General features: G+C 44.8%; 1 protein-coding gene across 3 annotated transcripts in view; it reads left to right on the top strand.

The window, feature by feature from the left end:
- The window catches only part of TOLLIP (toll interacting protein), a 47835-nt gene extending 38734 nt beyond the window's left edge, over nucleotides 1-9101 (top strand). For 2 of the 3 annotated variants that reach the window (XM_083165610.1, XM_083165612.1), the window contains exons 5-7: nucleotides 2696-2786; nucleotides 4466-4486; nucleotides 8777-9101. In XM_083165610.1, the coding sequence (XP_083021736.1) occupies nucleotides 2696-2786; nucleotides 4466-4486; nucleotides 8777-8988 (324 nt within the window). In that variant the 3' untranslated portion in view covers nucleotides 8989-9101. The remainder of the gene's footprint in view (nucleotides 1-2695; nucleotides 2787-4465; nucleotides 4487-8776) is intronic. The other variant, XM_083165611.1, reaches the window with a different exon arrangement.
- The last annotated feature ends 7858 nt before the right edge of the window (nucleotides 9102-16959 follow it).

Genomic DNA, 16959 nt, shown 5'->3' with positions numbered 1-16959 from the left:
GGGCAATTACAGTCTCCACTGCTGTCTGCTCTACTGTGCAGACCGCAGGGGAGGTGAATGGATGCCTTTGTGCGGCATCCATTTACCTCGTGGATGGGGGCTGGGGGAAGCCCAGTAGCTTGCCTTGGTGCTGGGCTTGCCCCCAGCGCGACGATCAGTGGTCCCGGCGGAGTGATCGGCGATTGGAGATGATGTCATCTCCAAGCATCACCTCTGTTTACACTGCGGGTCGGCACCGCAGTGTAAACTGTACAAATCCCGGATCTGACCTGGCTTGGAACCTCGTTCCAAATACCAGGTCGGATCTGGGATTTTGTTGTATAAGGGGTATTACTTATAAGGGGTTTCATCTATAAATCTAAGACTGGAAAGAAATGTAGTATTAATATGTTGAAGTACTTGATTTCTGGATAGCGTCCAGTGTGGATAAGGTATTGCATCTCCCTTTGACCTATTTCATAGTAATCCCATGTTATTTAATTTACACAGTGGGCGGTATTCAATGAGCCTGATTCGCCATGTTTTTATGGCGAATTTGTGCTGTTTGGCGAATTTTTGACTAAAACGGTGAATCACCCTATTCAAAGAACAGATGGCGAATACATTTGAAGGTTTTTTCGCCATGATTCACCGAGTAGCAATCGCTATCTTTTTATGGTGAAGTGGAATGTGAACTTTTAAAATAGTGTTTTTGTTTTTTACATTTGGTGTCAAAAAATCAGGAATTTTATTCTGAGGAGGGGCATGCTGTTTTTATTCATGTGCTGTAAGCACATAAATATATATTTAATTTAAAAAAAATTATTATTATTTTTTTTACACTGACCAGCCAGCAGGGGGCGCCGGAGCCGAGCCGCTCATTAGATATTCATATATTCACTTCACCCGATCATTACATATTCATGATCGGGTGTAGTGAATATGCCCGGTCCCCTGCTGGCACCCCCGGGGGGCAGCCTGTGCTGCCTGGCACCCGGGGAGCCCACCTCCCCCCCACAAACATTGTGGGGCAGGCAGGGAGACTTCCATCTCCCTGCCTGCCACCGTCCACAGGCTCCCTGCGGCGGTCGCCACAGGAGCTCATATTCGCCGGTCAGGGGCAGCGAGCCCCTGACTCGTTGAATACCGGAGCCGGCGAGGCTCCGGAACGCGGCTACCCATGGCGAATGTGCAGCGAATCCTAAACAGGATTCGCTGCACGTCACCGGTATTCACATTGAATACCGCCCATTGTATAATACGTTCTGCGCATCCATTTAACCCAACTCTGAGCACCGCAGAGAGCAGATGGGTGCTCTTTAGTTAAAACATAAAGCCAAGTATTACTCTGCACAACTAATTCCATTCATCTAAAGATGTCCTTTTCCTGAAGGAGAAGTAAACCGTCTTGGTTTGTTGCATTATCAAAAAAAATTGGCCATCTATAGAACACTTCTACGAGTTCTGTCTTGCATGAGATTTGCGCACTGGGAGCAGGTCTCACTTGGGTCAGAGTCTCACTTGTGAGTCCACTGCATGGATGCACAGGGAGGGGACTGCAGGAAAGTGAGATCAGGCTCAATATACTAATACAGTATTAAGCTAAACAAACGAGTCCATTATAGTTTTAGGAATAGGTGTTTTTTAGACTTTCAATACCTTCATTCCACCACCCAGTTCTGTAACCTTTCACATCAATTTTATCTGTGTCAAGTCCATGTGGGAGATTTCAGTTCGAGGGTCCTGTGCCCATAGTATACGGCAGTAAGAAAAACACATTTTAGGGGGTATTCAATCCGGGGTTCTGATGTCCCGACCGTTGGAATGCCAGTGTTTTCACCGGCTTTCAACACTAATCCGACAGTTGAGTGTCAGGAAGTCCTGAAATAGGCAAAAAACAGCCACGAATTGCCAGAAAACGTCCTTTGTTCCACCAATCCAATTGGTAACGGCAGCATTGAATAGGTGAGTGCCGCTATTTCCCCTGTTGGGAAATATCGCCACAGATTGAATCCCTCCCTCTTAAGGCCCCCATACAGTTATCAGATTTGGGCCGATTCTAGCAATCGGCCCAAATCAGATGTGTTTGACACTTCATCCGACCCGATGCGCGGTTCCGTGCGCATCGGGTCAAACCCTACAGATTGAACCTGCTGCAGGTTCAATCTGTCAGATCGGACTTATCAGGGGTGCTTTTTAGCACCCGCGATGTATCCGGTCTGATTCTGAGGTGTGTGACAGCATGTCCTACCTCTGCAGCAGGCGGTGTGGGGTGAGCGGCAGGTGAGAAGCAGTGGGGCGAGCGGTCATCAGTGGGACGGGCATGCCGGGCAGCGGCGGGTATTAGAATGAAAAAAAAAAAGTGTCAAATGACTAGCCGTCGTCTGATTGGCTGAGAGCTCTCTCAGCCAGTCAGTGGCCGTACAGCCCGCTGCAGCTCCCTGGTTACATGTAAAAAATGGCACAAGTGTCAAAATGTATGTGAGCCTCCCAGGGAGCTGCCTGGCGGCTCACAGCAGAATTGGGTCCAATTTGTCCTTCGAACAAGTCGGCCTACTGTATGGGGGCCCTTAGTTTTGCTTTTGGGTAAACCACATTGTATTGGCACATGAATCATGCTACTAATTGAATCTCTGCCTAATTGTGTGACACACGTTTCTATACAAAGCAAAGTTCATGAATATAACTTTTTTCTTCTCCATGTTACCCATTTCAGTCTGTGCCAGCAACAATGATGATGCAGCCGCAGCCAGTGGTGTTAATGCCTACAGTGTACCAGCAAGGTGTTGGCTATGTACCCATTGCAGGTGAGTTTGATAAATGACCAAGCCGTGTAGGTACTGTATGTGTTGCAGGGCAAGTGATTTGCGTATTCAGTAGATGGAGTCTGATAGACAGTATATGTTTGCATGTATGGCTATACTAATGAAATGGAGAATGTGCGTCATTTGGGTTGGTCAGGTAATACATGTATGAGAAATGTAAATGATCACGGCTTATAGATGACACGCAGCTTGATCGCAGAGCGGTTTAACCCCTTCTCCGATCAGTCTGTTTTGATGATCATGCATTTTAAGTTATTTTTATGATTGAATTAAACTAAAATGTAATAGAATAATAAGATAACTCGCCATTTTGGAAAAAAGACCATTGACTGCATCAAATGAGTACATGATCTGTCCTCCCCCCATCCACCAGCTTTACTAGTATTGTGTGGAGCTTAATGTGTTTATCTAGAACAGGCATGTCCAACCTGCGGCCCTCCAGATGTTGTGAAACTACACATCCCAGCATGCCTTGCCATAGTATTGCTATTAGGGAATGCTAAAACTATTGCAAGGCATGCTGGGATGTGTAGTTTCACAACATCTGGAGGGCCGCAGGTTGGATATGCCTGATCTAGAAGATAGATGATCACCTACAAGCTTTACAGAGTTCTACAGGACCAGTAGATCTGGTAGTAATCTCCGCTCTCCACGGATTACTGCTTACCTATCTCAGGGAGACTGTAACCTTATAACCCGGATTGAGCAACCAGAAAATTAGACCCAGTTATATAAGAAATGTTAGATCTGCGTTACTCTTCTGTATAAAGTGCAAAAGCACTGAACCTGGGTCGGACCCGGGATTGTGATACTGGGTACTACGCGGCTTTTGCGATGCGAAAGAAGGTATAAAGGAGCCCATACACGGTCCGTTGTGGACCGGCTCCGTTCTGTACTATGTGATGCGCGCTCCCACGCATCACATAGTACGGTACATAGTGGATGGCATTGCATGCACAAGGCATGCGATGCGTGCTATTTAAGTCCCAAACGGATCCGTTAAACAGACCGTGTATGGGCAGCTTAAGTGATATTAGTCAATCTTGGCGACACTGCTAATGCCATCTCTTGGTCACAGCCCCATAGGTATAGTTCTAGCACTTTTAACAGGTGGAATCCAGTCATTAGGTCCACAGTGTCCAGGTCGTCAACTGTTGGCCAACAGTCAGAACATTGAGATGGTCAAAAGGTCGATCTGAGTTTTTCATGGTCAACTCATGATGACCATGTCGACCTTTTGTAAATGTCGACCTAATGTGTGTCAACTTTTTGTCCATGTCTATCTTTAATTGTTGACTAATTGTCAACCTTTTGACGCTAGACCTTGCCACTGAAGATCTAGCATACCATAACCGGCACAGGCTACAGGCCCATTGTCCAATTCAGCCGCACTCGCATGAACTGGGCAGGGTATCTCACTCTCATATTCATCACCTTACAGATTATTATCTGCCATCCCAGTTGTCAGGGCACATGAGCGGTTATTCAATTCGTCTGATAGCGAATGCCTTAATGCGTATGTGTGGTTAACGTGTTATATGTAAATCCGCATTTACTTTCCTTTTGAATGTGTTTATTTAGTGTATGTAAGTACAGAGCTATAACCTATTTTGCTGTTTGTTGTACTCATTTCTATCTCTATTGCATGCACACCCACCCAGGACTTGATTATTTGTCTCTGGGTAAGTTGGTTAAGCCCGCTGCATGATGTGGTGTTCTCTGCAAACGTGCTGTTACCCCTTGAGGGGAATTCAATTCTTTGTAACTTGTTGCTCAGATTGGGCGTGAGTGCCGTGAGCACCATTATTTTATATCGCACCCTCCTGAGGTGTTGGACAGAAATCTGTGAAGAGTCTGTCTTTTGGGCGCCCATACAGCATTTACTGGGCTGGTTTAGCTACTTCATGCATCCGAACCTGGTGCATTTAGGCGTGACAAGTGAGACATTCTGCAAGAATTGAATACAGGTTTAGTATCCCTTATACGAAATGCTGGGGACCACGAGCATTTTGGATAAGGGATTTTTTTTTATTTTGGAATATTTTTATTTTTTCATACTTAACCTGGTGCCCCGAAGGTTCCAGGGCAACCTTCAGGGTCCCTTTCAGCGGCATCTCCGGTCCCAGCGGTGCATTGCGCGAGTGGGCGGAGGACATAACAGCACACTTGCGCAATGCACCCCTGGGACCGGAGATGCTGCTGAAGAGGATCCCAGAGGTTGCCGTAACCCCCCACCCCAAAAAAATACTGAAATATTCTGAAAAACCACGGTGTTTGGAATGCCATGGGTAAGGGAGACCTGACCTGTATTGCATTGTCATATTGTCATTTTAGACGGGCAATCAGGAGTGCAAATCCAGTTTAAATTCCCCCCCCCCCCCCCCCCCATTACCTGTTAAATTATTGTCACCGCTCCTTCTGCCTTCACATCTGTTTGAGTGTTGTGTGGTTCAGTAACACTCGCTGTGAACCTTGCAGATACTTTACCTATTAGCAATGCATTGTTGGGTATGTGTTTGTGTGGAGAACTTCTGTATTGTGCCAACGTGCAGTGAACACATCTAGCAAGCACCCTCTCCAAGAAGAATGCACAGCCGCTGCCTACACTGATCCCTCATAGTTGGACTCTATTATATAAATGACTAATTGTGATGGATTATTCAGTATGCCTGGCTGACCAAATAGGTTATGAAATGCAGGAATCAGAATTCCCAAAGAGGAAATTGATTGACTCTAAACAAATCGTCTGTGTTTTGTCATTTTCATGGATAAGTTTTGCTGGATAAAATGACGCTGTGCAAATAGCAGCACATCTCAGAAAATGCCCTACCTTTCTGCAATACAGAGCATTGCTGTCTTTGCCTTATCATGTGGTGATTTTGCGATTACGTGCCTGGGTCTGTCTTGTATTGGGCAACTGCACAGACCTAATGTGTCCAAAAATATCAAAATATTGGGTGCTTGTTTCCTAGCACGGCGCCCACTATATTAAGTTGTATGGCATACGATGTGATTTTTAATTGTATAAGCACCCTAATGGGTGCTTAAAATGCTAAATGCACCCCCACCCACCCCCAGTATTGACGTTAACCCGAAGCGTTGCGAGGGGCATCGGTACACATCCTCCGACCTTTTCATACCCCCACTATCCACGTCGGCGTGGAGTTGATTTTATATAGTGTGGCGAGCGCAGTGAGCCACCGAGCCCGAAGCGTGGCTAGTGGGGGTATGATGTGGATAGTGGGGGTATGAAAAGGGCGCTGCGCTCGCCACGCTTCGGGTTGGCGTTGATAGTACGGGTGGCGTGCTGGTGCTTTTAACATTGTAAGCACCCATTACGGTGCTTATACAATTATTTATCTTATAGGGGGCACATTTAACATTGAAAACACCCATTAGGGTGCTTATACAATTTAAAATCGTATACCATTGTATATGCCATACAATGGCATACAATTCGATGTATACAATTTAAAATTGTATAACATCGGCTAACATCGCATACCATCGTATAAAGAAAAAAGACTGATTAGAACTGGCCCTAAGGGATAGAGCTGGGGGGCGCTCGCTTTGAGTGCAATTTCCTGCAGCTGCTTGTTGGTAGGGATAGTTAGTCCCATGAGGGAAAAATGCAAAAAAACCAGATGTAGCAGCGCACAGCTTTGAGAGTAAAATGAAAAATATTTACTGATTGGATGATCTTAAACCAGATGAAATTATTAACACTTAATATGGGTTAAAAATACATATATCATAAAAACATTTGATAAAACATACATGAACACCCCAAAAGTAGGTAATGAGCACCGGAGAGTCCGTTCCTAGTATACCTCTGGGAAAGGATATTGGCAAAGGTTAGTTACCACCCTTTTAGAGGGTACAGAAGTCCTCCAACAGTCCTTGCTTGGTCCAAGATGGCACAAATCACCGATGGCTGTGAGGGGGTAGGTGAGTCCAGTCCACGGGTCCGTGGATGCAGGGACTTTTGACCAGATGTCAACTGCAGTAGATATGATACAATGCAAGAGTTCCTTTAAAGTAATTTGTGGTAAAGTTTGGACCCATTTGGGACCATTCCAAATTGCTTTGAAGGAACTCTTGCATTGTATCATACCTACTGCAGTTGACATCTGGTCAAAAGTTGGCGCCGTGAAACTATACAAGAACCATACAAATAAAAACTAATGTGTAATACGTTCAGTGCAAGGAATTTCTAACAGAAAGCAACATTTCTGAGTGGTTAGGCCAGGGCTGGGCAACACCGGCCCTCCAGATGTTGATTAACTACACATCCCAGCATGCCTTGCATCAGTTTCAGCATGGCCACATAGCAAAACTAATGCAAAGCATCCTGGGATGTGTAGTTCACTAACATCTGGAGGGCCGGTGTTGCCCAGCCCTGGGTTAGGCTAATGATGTATTCCTACGCGCACTCTCGCTCGCCTCTATGTGAGGGACTGGCAGTATTTCTCAGTGAGACAACTGAGATGGCGTACCCGAATTTGAATGGGGGGGGGGGGGGGGTATTTTGGTTTATTCTTTCTGCCAAATTCTTTCTTAGATAGACAAAACAATGTGCACTGCAGTGGGGCAGATGTAAAATGTGCAGAGAGATTTGGGTGAGTTTTTTTGTTTTTGTTTCTGTGCAGGGAAAATACTGACTGCTTTATTTTTACACTGCAATATAGATCTCACTTTGAAGTAAAACCCCACCCAAATCTAACTCTCTCTGCACAAGTTACATCTACCCCACCTGCAGTGCACATGGTTTTGTCCATCTAAGAAGAAATTTGTCAGAGAGTGAACCAAAATAACCCCCATATAGCGGTTGCTTTAAAGCTGCTATAGAATGGATATTCCTTCTAGCGTACCTCGCTCACCTCTATGTAAGGAATATTATGCATATAAAGGTATCTTTCAGTAGGCGAAGACAATACAGGATAGCGTACCCCACTCACAGTATATGTCCACACTTGTAGAGGTTTCTTTTCTACTCAATCCCCTTATTAAAGCTTTACTACTTTCTACTAATGTTGCTTTATGCTTCATTTGGACCTTCTGGCCATGTCCACCTAATGCATTTCAACCTCTTTCACGTGTGGGCAATCTTTTAACTGTTGACCCATTCACTCATACCCATTAAAAGAAGGTGCCTCCAATCCTGAACAGGTTTTGCTAATTTACAAGGGCATCGACGAACCAGGGTATACGAAACGTCTTACCCTTCCACAAGAAAATATAAACTTCACTGCAGTGAATGAGTACAAAAAGGCCTATTACAGAGGTTTTAAATAAGTAAAGCATGTGACATAAACAATAAAAGAATTGTGAGTTTAAACCTCACCACAAGATGGCAGTACAAGGTAGTAAATACTTCAACTCAGTTGCGCCAAATCATACCCATTTACTATTGAATATTTTAGCGAATTCCCTGAAAACACCCATTTTTGGGGGTTTGCAGCAAATTTGAAGTATCTCCTGAATTTATCTAGGAGGGACCACAGCAGGAATCCCCAATACATGCTGCGATCAGTTTTGCTATTATCCGCATCCCCCATGGGTTTCCATGATAGGATCGACAGTTTAGCATTCTTGATTTGCTATTTCCCATAGCAACCAATTAGATTCTATCTCCTAGAACAGTGGTTCCCAACCCTGGCCCTCAAGTACCCCCAACAGTGCATGTTTTGCAGGTCTCCACACAGAATCACAAGTGCTATAATTAGCTCCACCTGTGGATCTTTTCCAATGTGCCTGAATGAGAGCACCTGCCGGGTGACCTGGGAAACGTGCACTGTTGGGGGTACTTGAGGACCAGGGTTGGGAACCACTGTCCTAGAAGGTGCTAAATAAATAAGCGGAATCTGATTGGTTGCCATGAGCAATATTCCATCTTAAAAAAACTCCCATCTTAGTAAATTTACCCCAATATGTTCTAGTGGATGTTAACCCATATTTATTTGTTCTCCTAGGTATGCCAACCATGTACAACCCCGGTATGCCAATGACTTTACCACAGCCTGCTTTAAACCCTTCACATCAGACTCGGGAAGAAGACCTAAAAGCTCTTCAGGATATGTTTCCAACCATGGACCCTGAGGTCATTAAATCAGTCCTAGAGGAATATCGAGGCAACAAAGAAGTCGCTATCAACTCCCTGCTGCAGATGGTGGAGGACTCTTAGTGGCACCACTTCCTACTGTTGGGTTCCCTTCCCCCGCCAGTGTCCTTTTTGACTTGCCAAGATGGAATCTCCCTTGACTTTTTCTTTTCCGGCCCATAAAATGTTATATTGTGGATGCTTGTTATTGTTCATTGTGATCTCGACATTTTCTAAACTGTTAACCAAGTTGCGGGGTCCCTCACAATGCTCTCGATCTTGTAGTCTCCTTATTAACGGAACTACCATTGAGATTCTTTTATAATAAGCTATATACTGCAGCAAATGAGCTTTTCAAAAATGTCCCAATTTTTATTTTTTAGAACCCATAGATGATTGGCTGTAGCCGTTGACAATGTGGAACATGCTCAGGTGTAGGATTTCATAGAATCTTAATATAATGTGTCATAACCATAGACTGCACTACATTCATTTTACTAGAGTGGCCAGTTATCATTCCACAGTTGTCCATTCATCTCCCTACAGACAATCCAGTAAGAACAAAAAAAATATATATATATATATATAACACTTAAGGTATACACTGGGCGTTTTGGCCATGTACCGTGAAAATTGTTGGCCGATAAATTGCTCAGTTCATACACACTGCGATTTTTCACCCGGCCCAGTGACGGTCATGGGGCTGAACCACTTTCCATCCACAGTAGCAGACTGTGAAAAGTGGCTCACTCGTCCTGTTAAACTGGGCAATGAATGGCGGGGACTCACCGCCCATCGCCCTCCATTGACATTTGGACATTTTGAGGTCACAGTAGCTCAAGACGGGAAATCTTAACTACTTTGAGCTCAAAATCGCCTAGTGTGTATGGGCTTTATACAGTACATGAAGAAAAGAAGTTCTTGAACAGAGCTTATTTTCTGTTGGATATTTATCCAAACCTGAATACTGCCAACATCCAGATCTTCTACATGGGCCAGCGTGCAGCTTATCAGGAGGAGAGCACCAGCAAGTTTATTTGTGTCGTTCTGATTCTATAAGTGCTGGATTTCCAGTGACTACCAACACCATATAGTCACATGCAGTATTTAATTTGGTTCACATTGGTGTGTTTGTCCTTTCCAACAGCAAGGAGGCAGAAATATCATTTCAATTGTCCCCCAACCTGTTGCTACAAACATTTATATAAAATTGCATAGTGTTAGGGGCTTTCTGTAAGGCTGTCTACTTTAATGATAGAAAACCGTATCTTCTTTTGTTCTAAGCACAGTGTGTATGTTGTAGTAGAGAGGATTGTTGCATTGACCGATCAGGACCTGGAGAAAGCCAGGATTACACCTTGTTTTAGCTTTTTTTCTGGTGGTTGGGAAGTAAATGTCATCTGATGCTGCTCCTGTGTTATAAGCCATATAAGTACAGTACAGCACAGCAACAGCTTTTAATCCAGAATACCATTACATGTAATTAGCAGGGACACCTCTAAGCAGAGGATTCTTACTGAAGAAACCTGCTAATCCTTGCTTTAGTGACCAAACTTGCCACAAAGGACAATTGTTTTCATCAATATGGTGTGGCTTTCTTTTAGATTAAATATTACTTGGTGTATGTACTACTGTAGATCAAAATGGGATTTGAATTATATATAATCAGGCAGCATGGTAAACTAACATAAAAAAAAGGTGCAATAGCAGTGGAATGGATGCAAGTGATGGTACACTTATTTCATCTGCCTGTATCATTTGATAATGGCTATATGGAGACCGATCTAGGGAATCTCTTGGTCCAGCACTTAACTCTGGGTGGTAAATTTACGAAGATGGAAGTTCTATTTAAGATGTTGCCCATAGCAACTTTTTAAATTCTACTTATTTATTTAGCACCTTCTAGAAGATAAAAGAATCTGATAGGTTGCTTTGGACTACATCCAATCTTCAATAGAACTCCCCTTCAGATTGACATGTTTGATCCAAGCATTCATTAATGAGGCTCCATGATGGCCACAGGTTACTTGTTGCCAGGAGACTGATCAATTGGTCCTTTACGAGTTACTTAAAAATAAATGATCTTCCTCCCCATGTCTAGTCTCTTAGAGGCTGATTCAGAGGTGGATGCAATTCACACCGAAGTTGCACCAAAATTTGCGAATGCCACCAGAGGCTCCTTATGTAAATTGATGCTTCCTGCTGGCTGCTCTGATCTACTGCTGGTTCCGAAAAAGCAGCATTGGGCGTCTGACCCTCAGATTAATCGGGATGTCCGGTAATCTCACACTGCAGAGGCCGCAGACACTGGCTCGTCTACAAAAGGTTCTGTAGGGGCAATGGGGCAGATGTATTAAGCCTTAACAAGAGATAAATGCAAGGGTGATAGAGAGATAAAAGCCCAGCCAATCACATCCTAACCGCCATGTTACAGGCTGTGTTTGAAAAAAGTCAGTAAGGAGCTGATTGGCTGGTCGTTTATCTCTCTATAGGCCCCCATACACTAGGGCGACTTGTCCTTAGGACAAGTCGCCCCCGACTTCCCCCTGAGCTTCCCCGGCTGCTCCCTGGGGGAGCTTGATTAGATTGGCACTTGATGTGCCATTTTTTACATGTGATAAATCGTCTCGATTTATCACATGTAAAAAACCCAGGGAGCAGGGGGGCTGGGGATGCTGCGGGGGACACAGACGCTGCGGGGGACACAGGTGGCATAGAGCCGGGCAGAGGGAGCCGGGAGCTGTCAGTGCTAGAAAAAAAAGCCTACTGTATACAATGAATGGGCAGCCTGTGATTGGCTGAGCGCTCTCTCAGCCAATTGCTGACTGGCTGAGAGAGCGCTCAGCCAATCACAGGCCGCCCATTCATTGTATGGGCTTTTTTTTGTTTATTCAGTGCTGACAGCTCCCGGCTCCCCCCGCCCGGCTCTATGCCGCCTGTGTCCCCTGCAGCGTCTCCAGCCCCCCCTGCTCCCTCCACCGCCCCACTAGGTCCCAAGTCGGGTGGTCGGACGTGCAGCAGGTCCGACCACCCGACGCAGATCCGATGCGCACGGGACCGCGCATCGGATCTGAGGGGACATCAAAACTAGCCGATTTTGGTCCGATTTAAGCCAGATCTGACTGATCTGGCCTAAATCTGACCAAAATCGGCTAGTGTATGGGGGCCTTATCACCCTTGCATTTATCTCTTGTGAAGGCTTAATACATCTGCCCCAATGTGTCCATCATTGCATCCACTGATCTAACCAATGGTATAGTACATAAACCGGGTTTACATCCGTCTCTTAATTAGCTCATTAGTGCTCCCATCATTGATGTATGCACTTAAAAATAAGCATATAATGGCTCTTATTGGTCTTTATAACCTTCGCATTGTAATTAGCGCTAGTGTTGCACAGAAATTACTATGCTGAAGTGGAGACTGAAAAACCAAAGGCCGTTCATTATTTCCGTTTGTTTTTTTTTTTTATCCCGTGTCCTGTATATTGGGAGAAATGTGTATAGTGTTAGTGGAACCAGCGGGGAATGTCTGTGCCAAGCTGGGGTAGATAAGTACTGAAATTCATTTGTGATGAGAAATCTCAATTTTATTTTTTTACAACTCAATTTTTTTTTTGTGACCTTAACTATTCCCCCCCCCCCCCCCCTTTGTATGATTTTACAGGTAAATGGTATCAGGTTTAATACAAGCGCATATTGGTGACCTGACTGTTGCTGAGGGCTTTAAATGAGAGTTCTGCAGCAGAATCTTATTTCCCACAGACTGGTGTGAGGTGCCACAGTGGAGCTGGTGCCTCCCAGGAAATGTATTGATGGTTGCTGGGTTCTTTTATAAACTTGGGAATAGTATTGTGTCGCTGCGATATTGCCGAGCTGATCTTGTCCAGCGAAGTTGTATATAATATACAGAGTTCACCTTTATTATTGTATAATGGCATGCACCAGAGAACACCATACACAATCTGTGTAAAATGACTTGCCTAGATAGTTATTACTTAGTTATATATAGATGTGCTAGACTTGTGAGCTTCAATAGTCAGATGCTGAATGGACTTTATTTAAGATTGGAAATGTTACCTTATAAAAACAAAGGGGTTGATGTGATTGAAGTCCTTGTGTGTACTCTCAGGTCACGCTGATGGCAGTGATGGGAGACACCTGCATTCATTGCCAATACTGCACAGTAAGGGACAGATGTATCAAGCTTCAAAAAGTGATAAAGTGGTGAATGATTAAACAACCAGCCAATCGGCTACTACCTGTCATCTTTTAAACTGCTGCCGGCGTGCCACACAGAACAAGGTGCCGATATATCGAGCATCGGTTGTGTTGCACAGCCGATGCCCGATATATCTGTACACAACGCCATTCACAGATATATCGATGGCTGATGGGGCATCGATATATCGGCTCTTCAGTCGTATGGCAGATAGATCTCCCAGTGTGTACGCACCTTTACATCCACCACCCCCAGGTTTAAGTAGGTGATAGGAACGGATGACTATGAATGCGAACCTCATTGCCATCAAATGTTTGTCAGCATTGTAAAAAGAGATGAAGAAGGGACACCTGTACTAAGTTATAGTTGTTCTGTAAAAAAAAATCCACTTTCAATCTAGCGAATCAGTCGCCAGCATCTCACATCTATTCCATTTGGGCTGTCATGTTCTTGGCAGTGTGTCTGGGTGAGCAGACAAGTAGGAGACAATCGATGAACTTGTCTTTCTAAGTGACCAATATTTGGTGAATGTTCTGCCGATAAATGGAAGCTCACAGATGATAAAAATAAGGGCGACTTACCTTACTGGATATAGCCAGCGCACTACGGCCTCATCATATACCTATTATTGCTATTTCTCTTCACATGGTGCAATAATGCACCTGAGCACTTCATGAGAAATGTTACGGTGTATAATAGTACTGAGGTAAATGCAGGAAGGTCTAACAAGCCACACTGCATGTGATCCCAGCACTCAAGAGTCCATGCCAGTGTTTACACCGCTCATGTAGAATTCTGTATAAGGCTGTCTGCAGTGCACTGTGTACTATGTGGCAATCTGTGGTAAGTGCGTATATATACATATACACACACACAGACAATGTTTCTGTATCCTACACACTGTTGTAATTACCGGACTTTCCCACCTGCATTTCCGGCTATTTACTACCCCAAGTGTAAATTTGTTCATATTACGCTGCTGTTAATGTCTGTCATTTTAATAAGCTGTCCAAGTTAATAAATGGATAATTATGCTCAATACTTTTATTTATTTTTAGAAAGAAAGATATGTCATTCCGAGTTTCTATTTTCTTACATTGCTCATACACTTTTGCTTTGGACAATTGCTATAGAAGTGAAGGTTGGATCGTTACCTGTCTAAAACCGATCAGTGGTTCTCAAACCTTTTTGGATCACGGTGCCCTAGAGCAGTGGTTCTCAAACCCTGTCCTCGGGACCCCACACAGTTCACGTTTTCCAGGTCACCCCACAGGTGCATTCATTACTCAATGACACATTTTAAAAGTTCCACAAGTGGAGCTATTTATTTTACTTGTGATTCTACAAGGAGACCTGCAAAACATGCACTGTCTGTGATCCTGAGGACTGAGTCTGAGAACCTGTGCCCCAGAGCATCCAAAATTTTCCAAGGCACCCTTAGGCCAAAGGTTTCTTATTGAGAAATTCTGTAAAATATGTGTTAGCATGTGCTACCAGTACTGGTTTTGGCCATTAATAATTTGAATTGGTAATGGACCACCAACCCAGGGCACTCCTACAAGTGTCCTGAGGCACCACAGGGCCAAGCCGGTACTCCTCTGTCATCAAATTCTACCCCCGAGAAGTGTCAATTTGCAATCTCTAAATCAAATCACTATTTGGTGTGAACACTGTTTGCCTTTAAAACCGCATCAATTCTTCGAAGTACACAGTATACAGTTTTCGAAGGAACTCTGCAAAGAGATTGTTCCAAACTAACAGGAGAACTAACAGATCTTCTGTGGATGTAGACTTAAGCCCCATACACACTACACCAGGTATGTCCAAACTATAGCCCTCCAGCATTCCTTGCAATAGTGTTAGCATTCCTTAATAGCAAAACTGTGGGATGATGGGACTTGTAGTATCACAACAGCTGGAAGGTCATCGTTTGAACCTGTCTGCTCTAGACGATCCTGGCCATGGTGGTTATAGTTAGTGATATTGGACGCGGCTGGCCGATTACAGATATCATTCAGTGTGTACACAGGAGCCTCACACAGAAACGGAGGCATCGTAAATTATATTTCCTCTACCTCATCCCTGGCAGCCAATCACTGGGTTCCTCCTTACTGGGCAGTACCAATGGAAAGGAAAAAAAGACCTCCTTCTTGTATATAAACGCCCCTTTCTCCCCTTTCAGTGTCTTTTTTTCCTTTCCATTGGGCAGTAAGTAGGATACCCCGTGAAGAGTGCCATCTATTACCTAATTCCCCCGTTTACCTTCAGGTGCGGGGAAGGGAGAGCACAGGCCGGCCTCCGATGGGCATGGAGCCCGGGTGCTGGATGCCGTTTAAACGGCTGAGCGGCGGCGTCCTCAGGCGGCGTGGGTGCGCGCGGCAGCCTGGCCTCCGTTCATCCATAGGGAAGGAGGCGGACGTCATCGGCGGGCGCTAGCGGAGGACGCGACGGAGTGCGTGGTGACGCGGACGTCAGTGACGCGGCAGCCGACGTATAAGGCGGAAGTGCCTATGCGCGCGGCTGCTGTGGAGTTCTTGCCGGGCAAGTGGCTGGGAGCTGAAGTCTCTGTAAGCAGTAACGCGTTAGAAGCAGGATTGCGCTGGTACAATACCTAAACGGAGGACCTGAATTTAGGCCTCTCTTCACTACATGTGGCATCTGTGAGTAGATGGATATGGATAATATAAGCAGCTATTTATGGCAATCTGTGATTCATTGGGATGTGTTTGTTATAGGTCACCTCCTTTTGATAGGAGTAAGTGGCAGCATTTGTGTATAATCTTCAAAGCGCCCGTCTGATACCATGGATGAAGATAAACGGTCTAGCACTAAAAAGTCGGGGTAAGGGACTTTATGTTTTTTTGTTTTGCCTTAGAAGCTGGATTGGTTTCTTCTGTCGTGATACTCAGGTGTTGTGTTATGTGCCTAGGTCCGAAGCAAGCAAGGACAGCACTAAATCCAAACACAGAAGAGTTCACACTTCTAAGTGTGCAATGTGTGACAAAAAATTGCCAGAGGGCTATAAGGAGGATGTCTGTGAGACCTGCAAAACTCCTCAATTATTTTCACCTAGCCAAATGGCAGGCTTAGTGGATATGCTGAGTACAGCACTATCCGGGAAGTTTGTGACCAAGGAAGACTTGGCCAAGCTAAGCACCAAAAGGAAGCATGCTGTGTTATTAGATTCTGAGGATTCTCAGGCTGGACCAGCAGAAGGGCCATCTACGGGCCTGCAGGATATGGATCCTGATGATGATCCGCAGGATAAGGCGGATATGGATTATAACCCAGTAATGGTGGAAAACCTACTGGAGTTAATACATAAATCATTAAAAATTGAGGATCAGCAGGAGGACCTACATTTACAGGAACTCCTGCCAAGATAAAAAGAAAAAGGGGAAAAAGTTTCCGCTTTCAGTCTCCCTTAGGGGAATCATTGAGGAGGAGTGGAAACACCCCGATAGGAGGGTGGCGGTTCCACCTAAAATTAATCGGATGTATCCTTTTGATCAGGCTGATGTGTCTGTATGGGAAGAGTTACCCAAAGTTGACGCAGCTATAGCCCGGATATCAAGAAAAACCACGCTACCTCTTGAAGAGGCAAACGTGTTCAAGGACCCGATGGAGAGGCGCATTGAGCTGGGCCTTAGGAAGCAGCACCTAATTTCAGGGGCAGCTCTGAAACCGTCGGCAGCAATGGCGGTCACATCTCGGGTCCTTAGGAGTTGGTGCCAACAACTTGAGGGGGATATGCTAGACGGCATACGGAGGTCAGACCTTATAAAATCCATTCAGGACATACAGCTGGCGGTGGAGTTTATGTGTGAAGCTTCA

Source organism: Crinia signifera, chromosome 11 (genome assembly GCF_055691185.1).
Source record: "Crinia signifera chromosome 11, ASM5569118v1, whole genome shotgun sequence".
Classification (NCBI taxonomy): Eukaryota; Metazoa; Chordata; class Amphibia; order Anura; family Myobatrachidae; genus Crinia; species Crinia signifera.
The sequence above is the reverse complement of the archived record's forward strand: the minus strand, read 5'-3'. Positions and strand labels throughout refer to the sequence as shown.